The 18,332-nt window shown below is 45.6% G+C and overlaps 2 protein-coding genes across 13 annotated transcripts in view; one reads left to right on the forward strand and one right to left on the reverse strand.

The window, feature by feature from the left end:
- Positions 1 to 208: 208 nt before the first annotated feature.
- LOC106628784 (uncharacterized) lies at positions 209 to 18,304 on the reverse strand. The gene is made up of 6 exons (XM_014261977.2): positions 18,246 to 18,304; positions 17,615 to 18,082; positions 14,130 to 14,208; positions 9,047 to 9,202; positions 3,340 to 3,504; positions 209 to 2,916 (listed from the first exon to the last, which is right to left on the reverse strand). The coding sequence occupies exons 1-6, from the start codon at positions 18,302 to 18,304 to the stop codon at positions 2,473 to 2,475; spliced, it is 1,371 nt and encodes a 456-aa protein (XP_014117452.2). The 3' UTR covers positions 209 to 2,472.
- RC3H1 (ring finger and CCCH-type domains 1) overlaps positions 17,836 to 18,332 on the forward strand; it is a 63,234-nt gene continuing 62,737 nt past the window's right edge. For 11 of the 12 annotated variants that reach the window (XM_014261970.2, XM_088060346.1, XM_014261969.2 and 8 more), the window contains exon 1: positions 17,836 to 18,021. The gene's annotated coding sequence lies outside the window, so the exon portion shown is untranslated. The remainder of the gene's footprint in view (positions 18,022 to 18,332) is intronic. The other variant, XM_088060354.1, reaches the window with a different exon arrangement.

Below are 18,332 nucleotides of genomic sequence, written 5' to 3' on the forward strand. Positions count from 1 at the left end.
ACCCAGTTCGGAGGAAGTCTATGCCCAAAATGCATGGGGCCTCCGGGCAAGTCACAACAGGGTGTTTCTTCCAGTGGCTTCCAGTCAGGCTCACATCAGCTTCCACCAAAGTAAAATCCTGTGATCCACCTGTCACGCCAGCAATAGAAACAGATGCTGCCCTGTCGCTCTATTGGGAATGGCGAGAAGAACGACACAGACTCTCTCGTGGAGTCAAACTGGAGAATTTCTCCCAGTTTATTGCCTCAGATTTTTTTATAGACTGATATGTGAAAGTACAGAAAAGAAAACTCTTATTGGTTAGTAAACTAACACATCACCATCATTGGTCAGTGGGGTATACCACCCCTCGACCTTCTCTTGCAAGAAAACAAGGAACAGACAAACAGCACCTGCAAGGCTGTTTTCTATCTCTGAGGATTGTTTTAATTCCTCCTTATGATTTCCCAGGCCACTTTCTCACACAAGAGTGAGAATGTTATGTGACCTGCTATTCCACAGGCACTATGCTGCCTGCTTCAGAGTTAGTATCCATACTGTCCCTACGTGTCTTGATGGGATTAATGTGCACTGCGCACCAGTGTTGACCAAGGCCTCATATTTTTTGGTTCTGATGTGCCAGGACAATGAATCCACACAGTCCTAAAGACACGGTTTTCCCTAGCCTCTATCTGGCTAGAGGCAGGGCCCCTCTAAGCCTGGTTGTCCTTCCTTCCCTAGGCATATGCCTTAGAGATTCCTTCAAGGGGATCATCATCATCATTATAGCTGGAAGTTTGGCTATGGGCTACTGGCATAGTTTTCTTTTTGGTGGAACTTCCTCTTAGAGTCTTGCTATATTCCAAGTGCCCGTTGTGCCAGAGCAGCAGTAGATTTTCCATCCCATCTCATATTTTCTTCAGTCATGCAGGAAGAACCACAGCCCAGCTCATGGGGTGTGATGTTGCACTATATTAGGAATGACAAAGCTGTGCGACATAGACTCTCTTCTGGGTAGCACAAGAGAGATACTTCTATTATTTCAGATCTTCTTTTATTGACAGGTCCGAGAAGGTCCGAGAGGTAAAACTCTCATTGGTCATCAAACCAAGACATCACTATTATTGGACAATTAGAAACTACACCCCTTGACTGTTTCTTGAAAGACAACAAGGATCCAAACAACACCTGCAAAGGTTGTTGTCCTTCTCCAAGGACTGTTTGGATTCTCCCTTATAATTTCTCAGGCCAGAGTGAGAACTAGTGTCACATAGGCACTGTGCTCCCTGCCTGCTTTCTTGCATTCAGCATCCATAATTCTCTTTTTTTGTTGTAGGGCAGAAAGGCAGCATTTGTAATGTCCTGCTGTCCCCCCTCTCTATGCATAACTAATTTGCTAGAATATAAGGTGTATTAGTCTTAAAAAGTTCTAACGTTATTTTCTATATATCTATCTCTAAACACTTTGTCTAACTTATCTATATTATAAGAAGTTTTAAAAGTAGATATTATAAACTTGAGTAAAATATAGGATACACAATACTTAACTAAAAGGCTAAAAACTTATAAAATAGATACTGCAGTTTTTCATTAGTAAGCATAAGGCACATGCAGTTACTAACTAGTTTTTCGTTAGTAAGCATAAGGCACATGTGGTAACTAAGTGTATTTTTAGAGCATCTGTTGCCTTTCTATAAACAGAATGTTGACTTTTTCTAGTCGGCTCTTAACAAAGGACACAAGCTTATTTAAAATACACGGTCCGAAGATTAACACAAGTAAAATCATCACAACTGGCCCAATCAGGGTAGACACCAGGGTGGTCAGCCACGGAGATTGGTCGAACCAAGATTGGAACCAGCTTTGCTGGGCTTCTCTCTCCGCCTTCCATTGAGACAGCCTGTCTCGTAGCTCTGCCATGGTGTCTCTCACTACTCCGGTGTGGTCTGTGTAGAAGCAGCACTCCTCTTTCAGGGCAATGCAGAGGCCTCCTTGCTGCATGAACAGAAGGTCGAGACCTCGCCTGTTCTGCGAAACTTCAGAGAGTGAGGAGACTGATTTTTCTAGAAAGGATATGGATTTTTCAATTCTCTGTAGATCTTCATCTACAGTCATTTGTAGCTGAGAGAGACTCTGACTCTGGGTTACCAGGGCGGAGACACCCGTGGCTGCTCCGGTTGCTCCCAAGCCGAGCAGCATTGCTATTGACAATCTTGTCAACAGCTCTCTTTTCTGAAGGTGGCCTGCTCGCTCAAGGTACTGGTTCACTTCTTCTCCAGAGTGGTATAGGACCCTGGGGATGATAACAGCTAATACACAAAAGTCAGCAGAGGAGTTAAAGCTTTGGGTATAGATGCAAGGGCTTAGCCCACTGCGGTTGCAAACCCACATGCCAGACAAGGGGGCGATTGCTCATTTCTTAGACTTGTCCACCTGCACGGTGGTCGCACAGACTTTTTTGTCAACAGCACTGGCTTTGCCTACACAAAACCCTCACCCGGTCATGTGGCTGATGGTGATTCTGCGAGAAGGTGACTCACTGTGACACTGGACTGGGGCCTCAGCATTAGACCACATTGGCCAGTTGTTAAGGGGGTCTGTGTAAGGGGGCTGTGTGTCATAACACAGCCAGCAGGATTCTGTGGCATTGGGGTTGGATTGATTTAGAGGTAAAAAGGTGGCATCTAACATTTGATAGAGCGAATCGAAAGCAGTGGCTTCAGATCTTTGGGGAGAAGCTTCTCGTTTATGCAGCGGGTACAGACTATTAGATTGTGGGTTCTCAGCCTGTACCACAAGGTTGGGGCCAATTGCTTCAGGTGTCATGACTGGGAGTCGGATAATTTGTACTACTTCACCGGGATCTTTGCCAGGCTTGTGCAAGAATACTGACCACATTCTTCCAGTGGTCCAACCCACATCTGCTGGCTGCAGGACCTGCATGATCATTTGATAACAGACTTTAGACTGGTCATCATAAAAGCCATAAAACACTTGCCCTATGGAGTTGAAACTGGGACGCAAACAGCCTGCTGGACCCCAGGTTACTTGCAGAAACTCGTCTGCTTTTGGTGGTGCCCACCTGTTACTCAGGACTATTGTTTCGCACCCCCAATAGCCACAAAACCAATACCCTAGTTGACGGCAGTAGTCTTTGCCTGGGTTGGTGGCTGGGCACCAGTATGACTGGTACAGCTCAAAGCGAGGGTGGATGCTATGGGTTATTATACCAGGGAAAATGTCTCGAATGAGCACAAAGAACCTTGGGGTGCCCGCTGTGACTACCTCTTTAATCACCTCGTTCGAGGCATGGCGTAAGATCCACCTGAATGGTTGATGAGGGTTATGTTCTGCACTAACCTGCTCGCTGCTAACAAGTCCTAAAAGCAAGATTACACACAGAAGTCGTTGTCGCTTGGGTTTCACAGGCTCAGGAGTTTTGGATGTCTTCGGGTTGTCTGGTGGTTTACCGCCTCCTTCCGGCACTGGAGCATATGCATCACGCGGGCGCCCAATGATCCAGTCCTGCAAACAAAACTTCAGCTTCTTGTCAGTTTCATTTTGAAGGTCTGGTTTTATTGACTTAAGTGGACACCACTTTGTTGATATATTTTATGTATTAGTAAAGGCCTGTATGCACAAACCAGCCTTTGAAATAAGTCGTGATATTAAAGGCTAAAGTCCTTGAAACCTTCATGCAGAAGAGAGAGTAAAGCAAAACAATATCCTTGTGTGTAGGAGAAAAAATGTAAACCTGTGTGTGTTAGCCAATAGTAGCTTACTCTGCCTGCAGACCCTGTAGAACCCTATAAAAGGTGTGCTAAAGATAGAAATAAACGGCATTCACAATTACTTCTGTGAAGACTGGTGAATAGCTCGGGGGTCTTTCAACACCACTTTACCATCTCTTTTAGCTGCAGCGTACCCTCGCCCTGTGAGTACTAATCTCCAACCTTGCTCCCACTCTCCTAACTAATTTCTGATTATGACCTTTGGGCCCTCTTCTAGAGCTCGAGTGGCCCAGTGTTTTTGGGAGGGACTGTTAGTTTCATCTCCCCTAGGGAACTGGTTCAGTGCTAACAGTGCAGTTGCTAGCAAGCATGCCTGGTCTGCCTGGGGAATGGAATTGCTAAAGCTTTCTGATTTTGCTAACACTTCTAGCTTGGCTTTCAAGGTCTGGTTTGCTCGCTCAACGATGGCTTGTCCTGTGCTGTTGTACGGGATGCCTTGCACCAGAGTGATACCCCATTTGGAGGCGAATTCCTGGCTTGGCTTTGAGATAAAATTTGCACCATTGTCCATTTTGATTTGCTTAGGGATGCCGAGCCAAGCCATGGCTGTTAGCCAATGCTGGATAGTTGCTTTGGAGTTGGTTTTCAGGTGCTGTGTGGCTACAATTATTCTGCTGTACATATCCACTGTTACTGCAAGCCATGCTCGGGGTTTTAACAGCTGGCACAATGTAAAGTCTGTTTGCCATATCTCTGAGGCTTTTAGGCCTCTGGGGTTGATTCCACAGGACCACAGTGGTGCCTTTTGGCAGTGGGGGCATGAAGCTACTACATGTTTTGCATCAGCAACTGAGATTTCACATCTCTTTGCTAGTGCTTTGGCTCCGATGTGCAGGGTTTCGTGTAGCTGACGATCTTCTTGTAAAGTCCACAATCCTTTTGCGGCAGCATCTGCTTTGTCGTTGCCAACTTGGAAGAACCCTTTGATCGGGTTGTGGCTGCTAACATAGATGACTGATATGGTACCTTTTTGAGAGGAGAGCACTTCTTCTAGCATTAGAGCTGCTGTAGATGTCGATATGCCGGGTCCTGACATAGCCAGGCAAAGCTTGGCTACAAACATTGAATCAGTTACAATGCTAAGATGCTCTGTTTGGAACAGTCCGCATGCCAGTACCACAGCTGCTACTTCCAGTTGCTGGACTGAGAGTGTACGATCAATCACTTTGACGCAGTGCCACTCGTCCTCTGATTGCCACACCGCAGCCGCAGTGGAGGTTGTCGAGGATGCGTCTGTGAAGACTGTCAGTCCTGGCTGGGGCCGGTCCATGACCTTTTGTGGTAGGTCTATGTTGACAACAGCTAGCATCTGAGCCCAAGGGGGCTTTGCAGAATACTGAATCTCTCCACCGAATCCAACCAGGGCTGTCGCCAGGTATTCTGACATCACTGTTGACTGTGTAGAGAGTTGCTTGCAGAAAGGCAGGAATATTCTGGCTGGTTCAATGCCAAGATGTCTCAGGGCAAGTTTTCTACCTTTCATAATGAGGCTGCTGAGGTACTCAGCTTGGGTGAGCTTTTTCTGGGGGACCTTGAGCTAGTGCTCCTACTCCCCCTCCCTTTGTGAAATGCACATACAGATCGAGTGGTACCTGGGGCTTCTACCTGGCAAGGGAACTTAAAGATACCTGCTGTTCGATAAAGTCAAGAGAGTCCATTGCTTCTGCTGTTAGGGCTTTGTGTTCCCATGGATTTTTCCCTCTCAGGAGATCATACAGGGGGGCCATCTTCTCGGGTAGGATTAAGACGATGTTGCAGAGCTGTTGCAGGAATCCCACCAGCTGCTGCACGTCATGAAGCGTTTTGATATCTCGACAGATCTTTATCTGGGGAGGGGATATGTAAGAGTCTGTGATCCCCACCCCCAAAAAGGTTACACATGGCCCCTTTTTTATTTTTGCACTTGCAATTTCAAAGGCATTTGTTTTTAGAGTCTCTGTGATTGTTGACACTAACTGGTCTACCTGACTTCCCGAGGGTGCGGCAATCAGGATGTCGTCCATGTACTGGATGACGGTCGCAGTCGAATTGCTATGACGGATCGGTGCTAGCGCTCGATCGACTGTGATTTGGCAGATTGTAGGTGAGTTGACCATCCCCTGAGGCAGCACTTTCCACTGGAAGCATAGGTTGGGGTGCTGGCTGTTTGGAAACACTGAGAAAGCAAACTGCTCTCTGTATTCTTCATGTAAGGGTATAGAAAAGAAACAGTCTTTGATATCAAGAACAGCACAGGGTTGGCCCTCTGGCACCATAGAATTCATAGGTAACAATGTTTGAACAGGTCCCATGGGTTGAATTTTCTTATTTACTTCACGTAAATCATGGAGGAGGCGAAACCCTTCTCTGGATCATTTAGGGATTACGAAAACAGGGGTATTCCACAGGCTAGTAGATGGCTCTATGTGACCTTGTTGTAATTCATGGTTAACTAACTCAAGAAGGGCATCTAATTGAGGCTTGGACAGGGGCCACTGCTCGACCCACACCGGGTCGGATGATTTCCAAGAAAGCCTGATTGGTGGCAGCGGGTACGCGGCAGTGGCCCTTAGGGTAAATTTGTCACCCTGGCTTTTAGCAAGGCTAGGGCGTCCCTCCCTAGCAGGGCTGGGATTCCTGTCATGACATATGGGAAGAGGGCAATAGTTTTTTCTGGCCCTTTTTCTGTGTGGAGTGTAATGGCTATTAGCTGTGCGCTTCTCCGAGCCCGTGACAGCCCTCCAACCCCGCCTACCATGGGGGTATCCTCTAGTTTCCAGAGCGGAGGCCAATTTGTCTCTGGAATGACTGTGACATCTGCCCCAGTATCAATTAGAAAAGGAACACTGATAGATCCAGAGGGGATACTTTGATCACCTGAGGTGTCATAAAGGGTGCAGATCCCCCATACCACTGGCGGGTTGTCACACCTTACTGCCAGGGCCACCCTGGGGTCATGTCCCCCAAGTGTGATCCCTGCTGCCCCTGAGGCAGGTAAGGCAAGGCTGGCTGAGTAACTGGCTGGGTCATGAAAGTGGTCGCCTCTCGGGGGGGGTAAAGGATTTGGGAGCATCTCTGTCCTTGCAGGATTGGCATAACTGGGCCGCCTCGCATCCCGAGTGGGAGAGGACTGTGTGCAACCCTGCTGTCCTCTCCCCCTCCCGTTTCCCTGAGCCTTGGATCTACATTCTTTGGCAAGGTGCCCCTTTTTCCCACAAGCCCAGCATGGCCCTTTAAATTGGTTCTGCTGTGAGGTGGACGCTGCTAGGGCCCCCCCGCCTTTGCAATTTGCAGCAACGTGACCTGCCTGATTGCATTTGAAACACGCCATCGCGTTAGTGATTGCTGTGCAGACTGCAGTTTGAATCGGAGCTACCTGTTCCTCCCTCGCGACATGCTTAATCATCTGTGCGATATTTGCCCCTCCCGGTAATGATCGGAGGATTTCCTTGGTTGTTGAATTGCATTGTTGATGCAAGCAGTCTGCCATGACTGGGCCTTTTGCCTCTGGGGGCAGGGCCGAGGAGTCAACAGCTGCCTGAAGGCGGTCTACAAATTGCGTAAAGCTCTCACTTTCGTTTTGCTTTATGGTAGCCCATGGTGATGGCTTAGCAAGAACTCTAGAGGCCGAGCGAACAGCTTCTCTGGCCGCACGAGTGGTTGTCATAACTTTGTGGGCCCGCATACCCTGGGCTTGTGCCTGAGGTGTAACCATGGCTGGGTCTCTGCCCATTAACCGTGGCAGGCTGGAGCCGTGTAGCGGATGGTCTGCCCCAGTTATTTCGGCTAGGTATCTGGCACAGTTGTCTTCCCAATCTTGTTTAAAAACAATCATCCCTGCCCCATCGAAAAACAATCTGCAAGTGTGTTTTATATCAAAAGGGAGCAGGTCATCACCCCCAAAAAGACCATTGATAAGGGAGGTGACCATGGCAGAATTAAGCCCTTTTTCTGAAATTGCTTTAACAATCATTTTAACTTCTTTAGGATTTATTGGTGAGTAAACTCTGTGTCCCCCCTCAGACACCCGGACTGGGAATACTAGCACATCTGGGGGGACCCAGGTGGCACATTCTGCTCTTATCTGACCCCAGTCTGTGAGAGGGGTATCCTCTCTCAGTTATTTTTTAATGTGGAGGGGGATATTCTTGTTTATCTTTATTGTTTCCTCTTCTGAGGACTCAGCCTCTGACCATTCGTCGCTAGTATCTCCAGCAGAGTCAGAGCTCGACTGGCTAGCTACTTCCTGTTTCCCGTGCCTTTTTTTGTTGGGCTCCGGCCCCGCCTACCACCCCTGTGGGCGGGCTGTTCCCTCCCTCCTGGCTCTCCCCACCCTTCAGTCCACCCTCCACTCCGCCTTTCACCCCACCTTTCACTCCGCCCTTCACGCTCTGTTCCTCCCTCTGCTCCCCCTCTCTTCTGTTGATATATTTTATATATTAGTAAAGGCCTGTATGCACAAACCAGCCTTTGAAATAAGTCGTGATATTAAAGGCTAAAGTCCTTGAAACCTTCATGCAGAAGAGAGAGTAAAGCAAAACAATATCCTTGTGTGTAGGAGAAAAAATGTAAACCTGTGTGTGTTAGCCAATAGTAGATTACTCTGCCCGCAGACCCTGTAAAACCCTATAAAAGGTGTGCTAAAGATAGAAATAAACGGCGTTCACAATTACTTCTGTGAAGAGTGGTGAATAGCTGGCGGTCTCTCAATACTCTTCCCCCTTATCTACATTCTTTTCCCTCTCCCTCTTTACACCTCCCCCGCATCCTTCTTCACATTCCTTATCTCTCCCAATCTCCCGACTGTGTTCATCTCTCAATGCCAGCGTTTGCTCTTTGTTTTCAATAAGGACATTCCTTTCCCGCTGTATGTCTTTTTGCTCAGCGCCATTTTTAAGCCCCTGGGGGGATGCTTCCCCCCTGACTTTGTCTGCAACACCTCTGGCTTCTTCTGTTAACTTTCTCCAAAAATCTCCTGCTTTCTGCTGTTCGTTTGAGAGCAGATCAGGGTTCGGGGACTGAGGGGACACATCACCCTCTTGTGTCCCCTTTGGCTCAGCCGAGCCGCTCTCGCCTGGGGGCTGTAAAATCTGAGTGGCTGCTCTGACCCCAAATTTCGGGGTGGCCAACAGACAGTTTCTTGCCACCTTCCAGGTCTCTTCGGCAAGGGTTTTAGTACATCTGTCCTACACCTTAGGGTGGATAAACTTTACTAGCTGATTTATGACCCCAATATACAAAAGCCTTGCAATAGCAAGAGTAAAAGAATTAGGTTTACAATTTAATTGCAATCTGACCTTTATCAGGGCTTCCATCTTCCTTCTGGATGCAGGGACATCTCCCTCGCCAGGACTAGTCCAGCTGGTCCTGACCGCTGCTCCCGTTTCCCAGGTAATCCTCGCTTTCTGGGTTTGAATCCCGCTTTCTCCCGGGTTTCCGGCACCAAATGTTGCCTTTTAAGCAAGGCAAACACCCTGGTTCAAGGAACAGCACGGTGACCAACACCCAGGTCACTCGGTCCATTACCCACAGCATCAATGTGATAGATGGCGGAATGGCGTTTATTGCTAGAGAATTTGACATTTTATAACCTAGGGTCACTATGTTACTCCCATCTGCTTTCATCACAGTTAGGTGCTATTGGCTAATTGCAGGAGTCATTACCATACACTGTAGAGGAGGGGGGTGACTATCTTTCCGTTACATCCCAATATCTTCCAAACCTGCTTCAACACTGCTGGGTCCTTGCAGGGAAGAGAATAAACACAGCATCAGAGGTCCCTTCAGTAACTTGTCGATTACCATAAAAGACCTTGATTGGACACTGACTTAGAATGGTCAAGGAGATTTTCTGGCACATGCTATTGAATCCTTCATGCACTACCATCAAGTCTTGTTGTTCATTCTTGCAAGGAGTCAGTTAAACCTGGTAAACTGGAGTGACTCCGAATGTGCAGGAAAAGTTTTTCAATAATGAAACAAGGTTGCATCATTGACCTCTTTCAAAAGTGAGAAATCCAAACATTTGGTTAGGTCTGCTATATAAGCAGATTAAATTACCAAATTCAGGGGTACCTAACTGGGCTAAACTTGGTTTGTGACCTTCTAGCACTTGCTAGTCAGACTTACCCTTCCAAGTATCAATAGCTTTTTCTGTTTCTCCCATTTTTCAAATTGTTTCAAATGAGCAATTAATTCAGACAGCTTGGGTGCTTTTTTTTTTTTTTTTTTTTTTGGTAGCACAATGCATATGATAGATGATAAGACGACCTACTTTCCCAAGGAACAGAAGGTCTATCCCAATAAAGGCTGCAAAACTGAACAGGCCAAATATCCAAATATTTAGACTTGAATCTCCAAAGCCCTTTCCGAGCTGTTGGAAATCTATAAGTGTAAATAAGTGTATTTGCCTTACACTTTTTACTTTTGCAGGAAGTGTGGTGAAAATACCAAAGTGAGCTGCATGGGGTTTGTGCAGGATTGGACCATTGCTTGCTCAGTTTTGCCAGTGATACTTGTAGGAGGAGAATCTGAATTGAAAATGGCAGTATCAATGACAGAATTTCCTTGATGAATCTGATTCCCAAAGATCTACATGATCCTAGTTACCACAAACTAAATCCACAGCCCTCGGTAACTACAAGCAAAAGTATGTGACATATTCCATGAGGTACAATTACATCTTTTTGGAAAACCAGTAATTTTTGTCTTAGAGTCCAAATAAATGAAACTCATGTAAAAGTCCATCAGCTGAAGACATCGATCTTTAGCTTCACTAGATGTCTTCTTGAATCCTGAAACATGTGTCCCTTTTCACTCCTCAAAGATGATGGGTGTCTGATGTGACTGCTTGAACCTGCTGATAATAAAGCACAGGCATATCTTCTCCCAAGTTAATAAATTAATTAGTCATTACTGTTATTAGTCAATCAACATTTACACTTGATAATTAATTTTTAAAATTTCTAATATAAACATATTTTGTTCAAATAATCTTTTTTTTTTTTTTTAATTGTTGCCTATAAACTTGATCAGCCCAGAAACTGCAAACAGCTAAAGTGTTTCTTTCCAGTGAAAAGACCTGAACACCTCTCCATGGTGAGGGTTACAGATTCGCTCCAAAGATTGATTCAGCTGTAATATTTACAAGGCAAATTGCCAAGTCAAAGAACTCATATGTAACTTTTGCTGCAGAAACAACTGAGCCTGTTGGTAATTCTTATCCAGAAAGAGCTAAGGTGTGGCCAGTGCCTCCCTAACTGGAAAAGAATCTCCCACATGATATAATTTTAAAACAAGATTCCCAAAAATCCTGGGGTAAAAACCAAATGAACTCCTAAAACTGTAACTTATCAACAATATCATCAGTAGATTCACATTCTGTAATCAATATATCAGTACCCTTTCGTTCGTCATCCCCAGGGGATGGGTGGGGGAGGAATGGAGCCATTCCCCTAGGCAGAGCTGAAACAGAGAAATTAAGAATTAAGCATAAAGAAATGCCTGACCAGAAGAGAGGGGGAATAGACAAGAACAAGAAAGGAGCGAGATTGCAAGATAAGATAAAGAGCTAAAATACAGAAACAAGATGCAAAGACAAAGGCACCACAAGATAAAGGGATTCCTTGGACCCCTAAGCGGGAAAGAACGGTATCGAAGTCCAAAAAGTGGTCAAAAGACTGAAGGAGGCATGCGCAAAAAGACAAAGTGAAGAGTTCAGCTAAAGAGAAAATTGCTGACCTCATCCCAAAGACCCCCCTCCAGACGACCACCGAACTGACCAAAACCGACCACTGCGCAGCCGCAAAGGGGCGTGGAGCTAATTGTAATATGAAGTGAGGACAGGTGGAGTTAGGAAATGAATATGTATTAGGCGTATTGTGCAACCCTAGTTTGTAAAGGATAAAAAGAGAAAGCCAAATCTAAAAGGTGTGCATGCTTTTTGGAGGAGATATCCCCCCATGCACCTCAGCGCTGAATAAATTCATACCTACTCTTATAATTACTCTGTGAGTTATAGAGTTCTTTTCTATCCACATATCAGAGCTGCTCCGTGGGAGCGGCGGAAAGCTGCACCCAGCCCCCATCATGCTGTGTGCTAACATCACAGTGGTGACTGCCGCACTGCACAGTGAGGGGGGAAACCGGAGCCGCTGTCTCCCAACCCCCCACCCAGCTGCCGCCCCATCCCCTCCAACAGCCGACCAGGACGGGGGCGGGGGGGAAGGGGGAGGCCTCCACCTGCTGCGCTGTGGGGAGAGCATACAGGCAATCCTTAAACATAAGAAAAGTTAAAGGCATAAAACACTCAGAAGGCAAACTCCTTGCCCCAAAATCCACGGGGTGGGACCATGGGGAAAACCCTCTCTTACAGCATCTTTTTTCTGACTTTCAGCTTTGGACCACGGTGTTCTGCACAAAGCTGTATCAGCAGAGCTAGTCTGTGTCTTCAGAAGTCCGGATGGGCTGGCACGGGGAGTGTGGTATGTGCCAGGTGGGGAGGCCAGGCTGGCCACAGCAAGGGCGCACTGCTGTCGCTCCTGCTCCTGCTGGAAGTAGAGGTTGCGGATCCCCCGCATGGTCTCCCAAATCTGCATTCACAGGCGGTTCAAGGGGCCGAGTTGCTCTGGCTGGAACCAAGCTATCTGGGGATCCATCGAACAGGGACCCACCCTGGCTGATCCACTCTCATGTTACCATGCCCAGATGGCCACAGCTGTAACGCTTTAAAGCCTTCTGATACAGTGAGTCCTAAGTGCTGCTTATGTCCTATTCAGAGAGAGGACGAGTTTGTTCCTCTGCAGAACTTTGGTTCCCCTTTATGGGAAGAGCTTTATCTCAACGGCCCATGAGTGCAACATGCAAACGCAGTGGCTCATCCTGGGAATGTAAGCTCTAGCTTTGTTGAGATCTGCCATTCCAGGCCCACTCACCAGCTGGGCCCTCTGCCCAGGGTCACTGAGATCTGTAGGTCTCCAGGAACACATGGGGAAAAGCTCCTTACCTCTCAAAGGAGGAGGGAGACTCCAATGTCCTCCAGCTCTTGGCTGCAATGCATGTCAAGGGTCTACCAGATGTCACACTATACTAGGAATGGCGAAGCAGTATGACATAGACTTTCTTCTGGGTAGCACATTTCAGATCTTCTTTTATAGACAGGTCCAAGAAGATCCAAGAGGTAAAACTCTCATTGGTCACCAAACCAACACATCACTATTATTGGACAATTAGAAACTACACCCCTTGACTGTTTCTTGAAAGAAAACAAGGATCCAAAGAACACCTGCAAAGGTTGTTGTCCTTCTCCAAGGACTGTTTGGATTCTCCCTTATAATTTCTCAGGCCAGAGTGAGAACTAGTGTCACATAGGCACTGTGCTCCCTGCCTGCTTTCTTGCATTCAGCATCCAGTGTACCTTTTATCCTTCTCTGGGGGACTTGTGTTTGGTACCAGGACCTCTGATCTGTATTGCTGAGATTTGGAGAAAGTGCTTTTTAATCTCTCTGCTGAGTTGCCTGACCTTTACAATTTAGCTTACCCTGCAAAATGAGAATAAAGCTAAGGGTTTACATGCAGCTAAGCAAAGGTACTAACTTTATTGCCTTACCTGTCTCTTATTTTCTCCCAGTTTCATAGTACATGAGTAAACTTGCCAGAAAGGAACAAAAATTAACTGTTAATTTAGGTGGTTTTCAGCTTTATACACACACACACTGGAATTCTTATAAAATATAATTGTCTTAATTGTTTATCATCCCAACATATATGTTATCTTCCTAGGTAGCTCATTAAGAGGCTGCTGTAAAATGTGATGCAACAATGCTATGAAGGAAAAGAGGAAATTTCAACCTAAGTACCACTGGAGCAAGGAAAGGAAATAAGGGGTCATACTTCTACTTTTCTGTTGAGACAGAATAGGAAAAGAAATACAGCAAGGAAGTGAAGTGCAAGATAAAGAGGTAGCAGCATACAGTACTTGGTAAAGGCTCCTGCCCCTGCCCAAGGGGACTCAGAAGCCAAGGAGATGGTTACTTCAGCAGAGGGCACTGGAGTAAAAAGAATGTGGTGTGCTACTGGCTCTACCTTGCTCTGCCTAGCGTAACTACAGACTAGCTATGCTGCAAATTCTTGTACTTTCTGTTGCTTCAAAATTTTTACCCCAGAAAGAGAGGACATGTGCTGAATAACACTGGAAGGTTTGGGATTGGAGCAATGCAGGTAATGGCATGTAAGTAAAAAAGGCAATAAGGAGGAGAATCTGGGGCACATACTCTTGAGTCAGCATTCTGAACCCCACAATACCAGTGGGACAAGGAGGATGATGAGATGGTTACGAAAGTGAAACCTCTAATGAGAAATTGTCAAAACAAAGTTTCTTACCTTCCTTATAATTTCTCCTTTTTCCACAGCAGCTGCAGTCAGAGGGTATATTTGCATAGACCTTTGCATTCCAAGTAGCCTGAAAACACAAACAATAACTGCATTGATATGCTACAAATTTATTATGAACAGCATCAAAGAACTGAAAAAAGTTTCTAAACAAATTTGACATTTGGTGGGTTATACAGTATTATTTATTTATGCAAACTGTGAATTTGTGAATGCCTGGGACAGCAGCTTTCATGGAGGAACAATCATTTTGCACATATGGACTTCACATTCCTTTAGCTCCTCTAGGCTTCTTTTGTACATGGGAAATTGAAACCTCATGTGTTATGGTGGAGATACTGAGCATGTCCAGAGCGTAAGGCTGTATTTTGTTATCATTACTATTTAAAATAAGTGTATAAAATTAGCTCGAATAGTTGCATCTGTATCCCATAGGCTTGGATGACATTCAGCATGCTCTAATAAGCATCGGATTTTTTTTTTCAATTATTATGTTGGATAAATACAGTCTTCTGTTTGTCAATGGAATTTTATAAAAGGAGAGGAATTCAGGTCTTGTTAATGTAATGGTCAAACACATTCAAGTACTAAAGATTTTCTTTTTTATTATCTGGTTTATGTGCAAGAATCTTCACTGTGTGAAGGACATGCTTGCAGCACCTGGAGAAGTATTTAATTCTTGCCTTCCATTCTGATATCAGGTTTCAGAATGAGAATTTTTCCATTATTATCAGCTTTAAAGGTCATGTTTCTAACTAAAATAGCAAACTGAAACACTGCCAAGACATTTAGAAAATACACATTTCTTATTAGACAGCTATCCTAGTTCCAGTTTTAGAGCAGGTTTATATGGAAGGAGTAATATAAAAATTGAAAAGTGAGATGATACCATTCAACAGTTACACTGGTATTTTACGTATTTCTGTCAGTCATACAGGCTAAAAGAGGGAGTAATTTTTAATGTATAATTTGAAGAACATTACTAGTGTGGCCACAAATGTCAGGTCTTAGAACTGTGCCTACACATTATCCCCTTTTGGATGAAAAATAAAGAGAGAAAGGAATTGAAAATTGAGACTATATGTGGTAGAAGAAAAACTAATTCCTCTGGGTTTTTAAAAACATAAAAGAAAGAACAATGTAAACAAGTGGAGATAAATTATAGCAGATACAATCATAAGCTGAAATTATATTTGAAAACAGTAGTCCTAAAGACAAATAATGTTTTGTGTTTCAAATTCTAAAGCAGTGTATCATGCAGGAAGAAATGCTGTGTAACTGGAGAAAGCAGACATTAAAAATAATCTAGGTTATCTAGTGGGATCAGTTCCCAACAAGAGAACAAGCTCATCTACAAATTTCTGAACTTTCAGAAAACATAATAAACATCAGAAAAGCCTCACTCTGATGGAAGACTAAAGTGGGAGTTTGAGAATTAAAGTGCTCATCTGTGAAGTGTTACATAATAAGAACCACAGGTCATTTCACATCTCACTTTTTTAAATTTCAATCTTTCAAACTACAACAACGTAGTACTGTGGTAACTTATGCTGTAATACTTAAAATTGTTGTTAGCATGTTCATACTGTTAATGGAATTAAATGTTGAGGGAAAACATAAACTACATGAAAAATGAAACCTTTCCACAATACAGGAACCAAAAGAGAAAATGGTAGAAGTCCCCAGACTGGAATGTTAAAACCCAGACTGAACAGAACATCAGAACACCGTATAATCACTTGCTAGAAACTAGGAAGTAACAGGATGTCTTCAGGCCCTGACCATTTCTAGCTTCTGTGACTTTAAACCAAGGTTGCAAAGAACACCTACCATTTTGGCTATTCCTAATGCTATCTTCTGCTTCTAATCAGGACACTGACAACTCCAACAAGGTTTGCATTTCTACTGTAGCATTTAAAGAGGAGTCTGCAAAAGATGGCAATTGTTGATTGAAAAGTTTCTGTGGTACAGAATATCAGACTAGTTGGAAGTACCTTAAAGCTCATCTTGTTTCAAACCATAGGCAGGAACAACTTCCACTAGACCAGGTTGCTCCAAGCCCTGTCCAATCTGGCCTTGGACATTTCCAATTTACACTTCTTTTCTAGCTCATAGTAAAGCTCTTGCTAAGTCAAAGGTGCTCTTTGTAAATGTCTTCTGTGTTCATAAGATCTCAATGCCTGTGACTGTGGATAGAAGACTCTGCTTTCAGGAATAGCTTTTCTTAATAGTAATACTACTAAAATTATTTAAGCACTGATCCTTGATAAACATTAAGATTGTTTTGGTGGAAAAGCCTAAATAATAGAGATTACTTCATTAGTAAAACAGATAGAAATAACACTTTTAGTTACTACCACCACATTTCTTGAAAAGTTAATGAAAATCTGTCTATGGTCAGTACAAGAGTCAGAAATAGGAACTGAAGAGTAACCTTGCCCTATGTAGTTTTCCCCGGTATGTAAGAATTTCCATCTTCTGTCTGCATGCCACAACCCAGCTTCTTTTTGCTCTCTCGAGTCCCTGGCTCTGGGCATGGCAACTTCTGACTTGACAATGTCCTATTGAAATTGTATTTCCAGGTCATGCAATGCTGCACTTCAGATGTTGGACTGACAATAATACATTGGGTGCTCTTCACAGTATTACGAAGGGAAAATAGAAATGCAGTGATTCTCTGAACAGAATCCTGCACAATGGCATCACAGCAGGATTGATCCCACAGAGCCTCTACCTGGACATAGACATGATGAAATATATGGGCAACAAAACGTGACCACTGAATACCATTTATGGTCTTTAATTTAAATAAGGCTAAATTCCTTAGTATTTTACACCATATTCATGTTCTCATAAACAGGCATTAAGTGGATGTTACCTTGAAATATCCTGATGCTAAATAATTAGCTCTTGTAACAATTTAAAATTGACAGTCAGTACGTGCTTAGTAAATGCTTCAAGTCAAGTGACTGCAAGACATTCTGTAATTGCGTTTTAAAATTTCTTCAGTATCCCAGCTAATTCTGACTGTGCTACAGAAAAGCTTGGAGGGTCCCCAAACATCTTACATGCGGTGTTGGTTAAAGCTAAGGATGATCTGTGTCCTGCAGCACACAAAGCTACGGGGGACCTTCTCCCAGCAGTGAGCCCACCTCTACGCCTTCACTAGGGACTGGTGGGCAAAACCCCGAATGCTTTGCCCTGCACGGCCACGTAAGCGGGAACTTAATTTGTGTTGTTTTTCCCTGAAGTAAGAAAAGTAACCGGCTCGAAGCAATAAGGTGTGATGGCATGAAGCAACCGCACGGTCCGCCAACAGAGGTTCCTGACGAAGAGAAAATGGCGGGCGGGGGCCCTTAGGAAGCTCCCAAAACGCAGAGCGCTCCCGGGAGCCACTCCATGTGTGAAAAGCCTTCACCTGCACTCCCAAACCCACTAAGAAGGGGGGGGGTGGGGTGGGGGGGGTAAAGCCCCACCTGAAAAGAGGAAGGCATCTGACATTGGAGACCGTCCCTGACGGAGCACGAGGTACACTCCCCAAGCCGGGCGATAGTTCCACCACCCTGCCCCCACGGGCTCCAGGCCGTGACTCGGCTATTTCTCCTCGTCCCGTCCTGTCCCAGCCCGTCCTGGCTGCGGGGGAAGGCAGGCGCAGGAAGGGGCGGGTGGTGCGGTGAGAGAGGGAGGGACGTGGGCGGTGAGAGGAGCAGTCGACGCACAAGATGGCCGCTGGTGGAGTGCCAGTGGGGTGGTGGGGGGTGATGGTGGCGCTGGCCTGGGCCCCGCGAGTATTACTGGAGGAGCAGTAGCAGGGCGCTGTGGCAGCCCCGGTGTGCCGGAGCTGAGGGGCCCGATGGGCGCTGCAGGAAGCCCGGCCCGCGTGGTGAGTGCGCTGCCTCCGCCGCGGGGTGCGGGGAACAATAGGGCGGGAGAGCTCTGCCCGCCTTGCCGAGAAAGGAGGCGGAGGGGCGGGCGGTGGGACGAGATGATATCCAGAGGTGCCTTCTAATAATTCTGTGACTTTGTGCCTCGCCAGGCCTCAGGCTCCTGCCCAGCTCGATTTCCGAACGCCTCGGGCAGGCGGGGAGGGGCCGCGGGTCACTGTACCCGATGGGGGGGAGGCGGAGAGGGACTGGGTCCGGTTTGGGGGTGGGGAGAGGCGGCATCGCCTCAGGCTGCGGCGGCTAAGGGACA

The sequence above is a fragment of the Pseudopodoces humilis genome, chromosome 10 (assembly GCF_049639895.1).
Source record: "Pseudopodoces humilis isolate 2021_Gansu_Grassland_sample_001 chromosome 10, ASM4963989v1, whole genome shotgun sequence".
NCBI lineage: Eukaryota > Metazoa > Chordata > Aves > Passeriformes > Paridae > Pseudopodoces > Pseudopodoces humilis.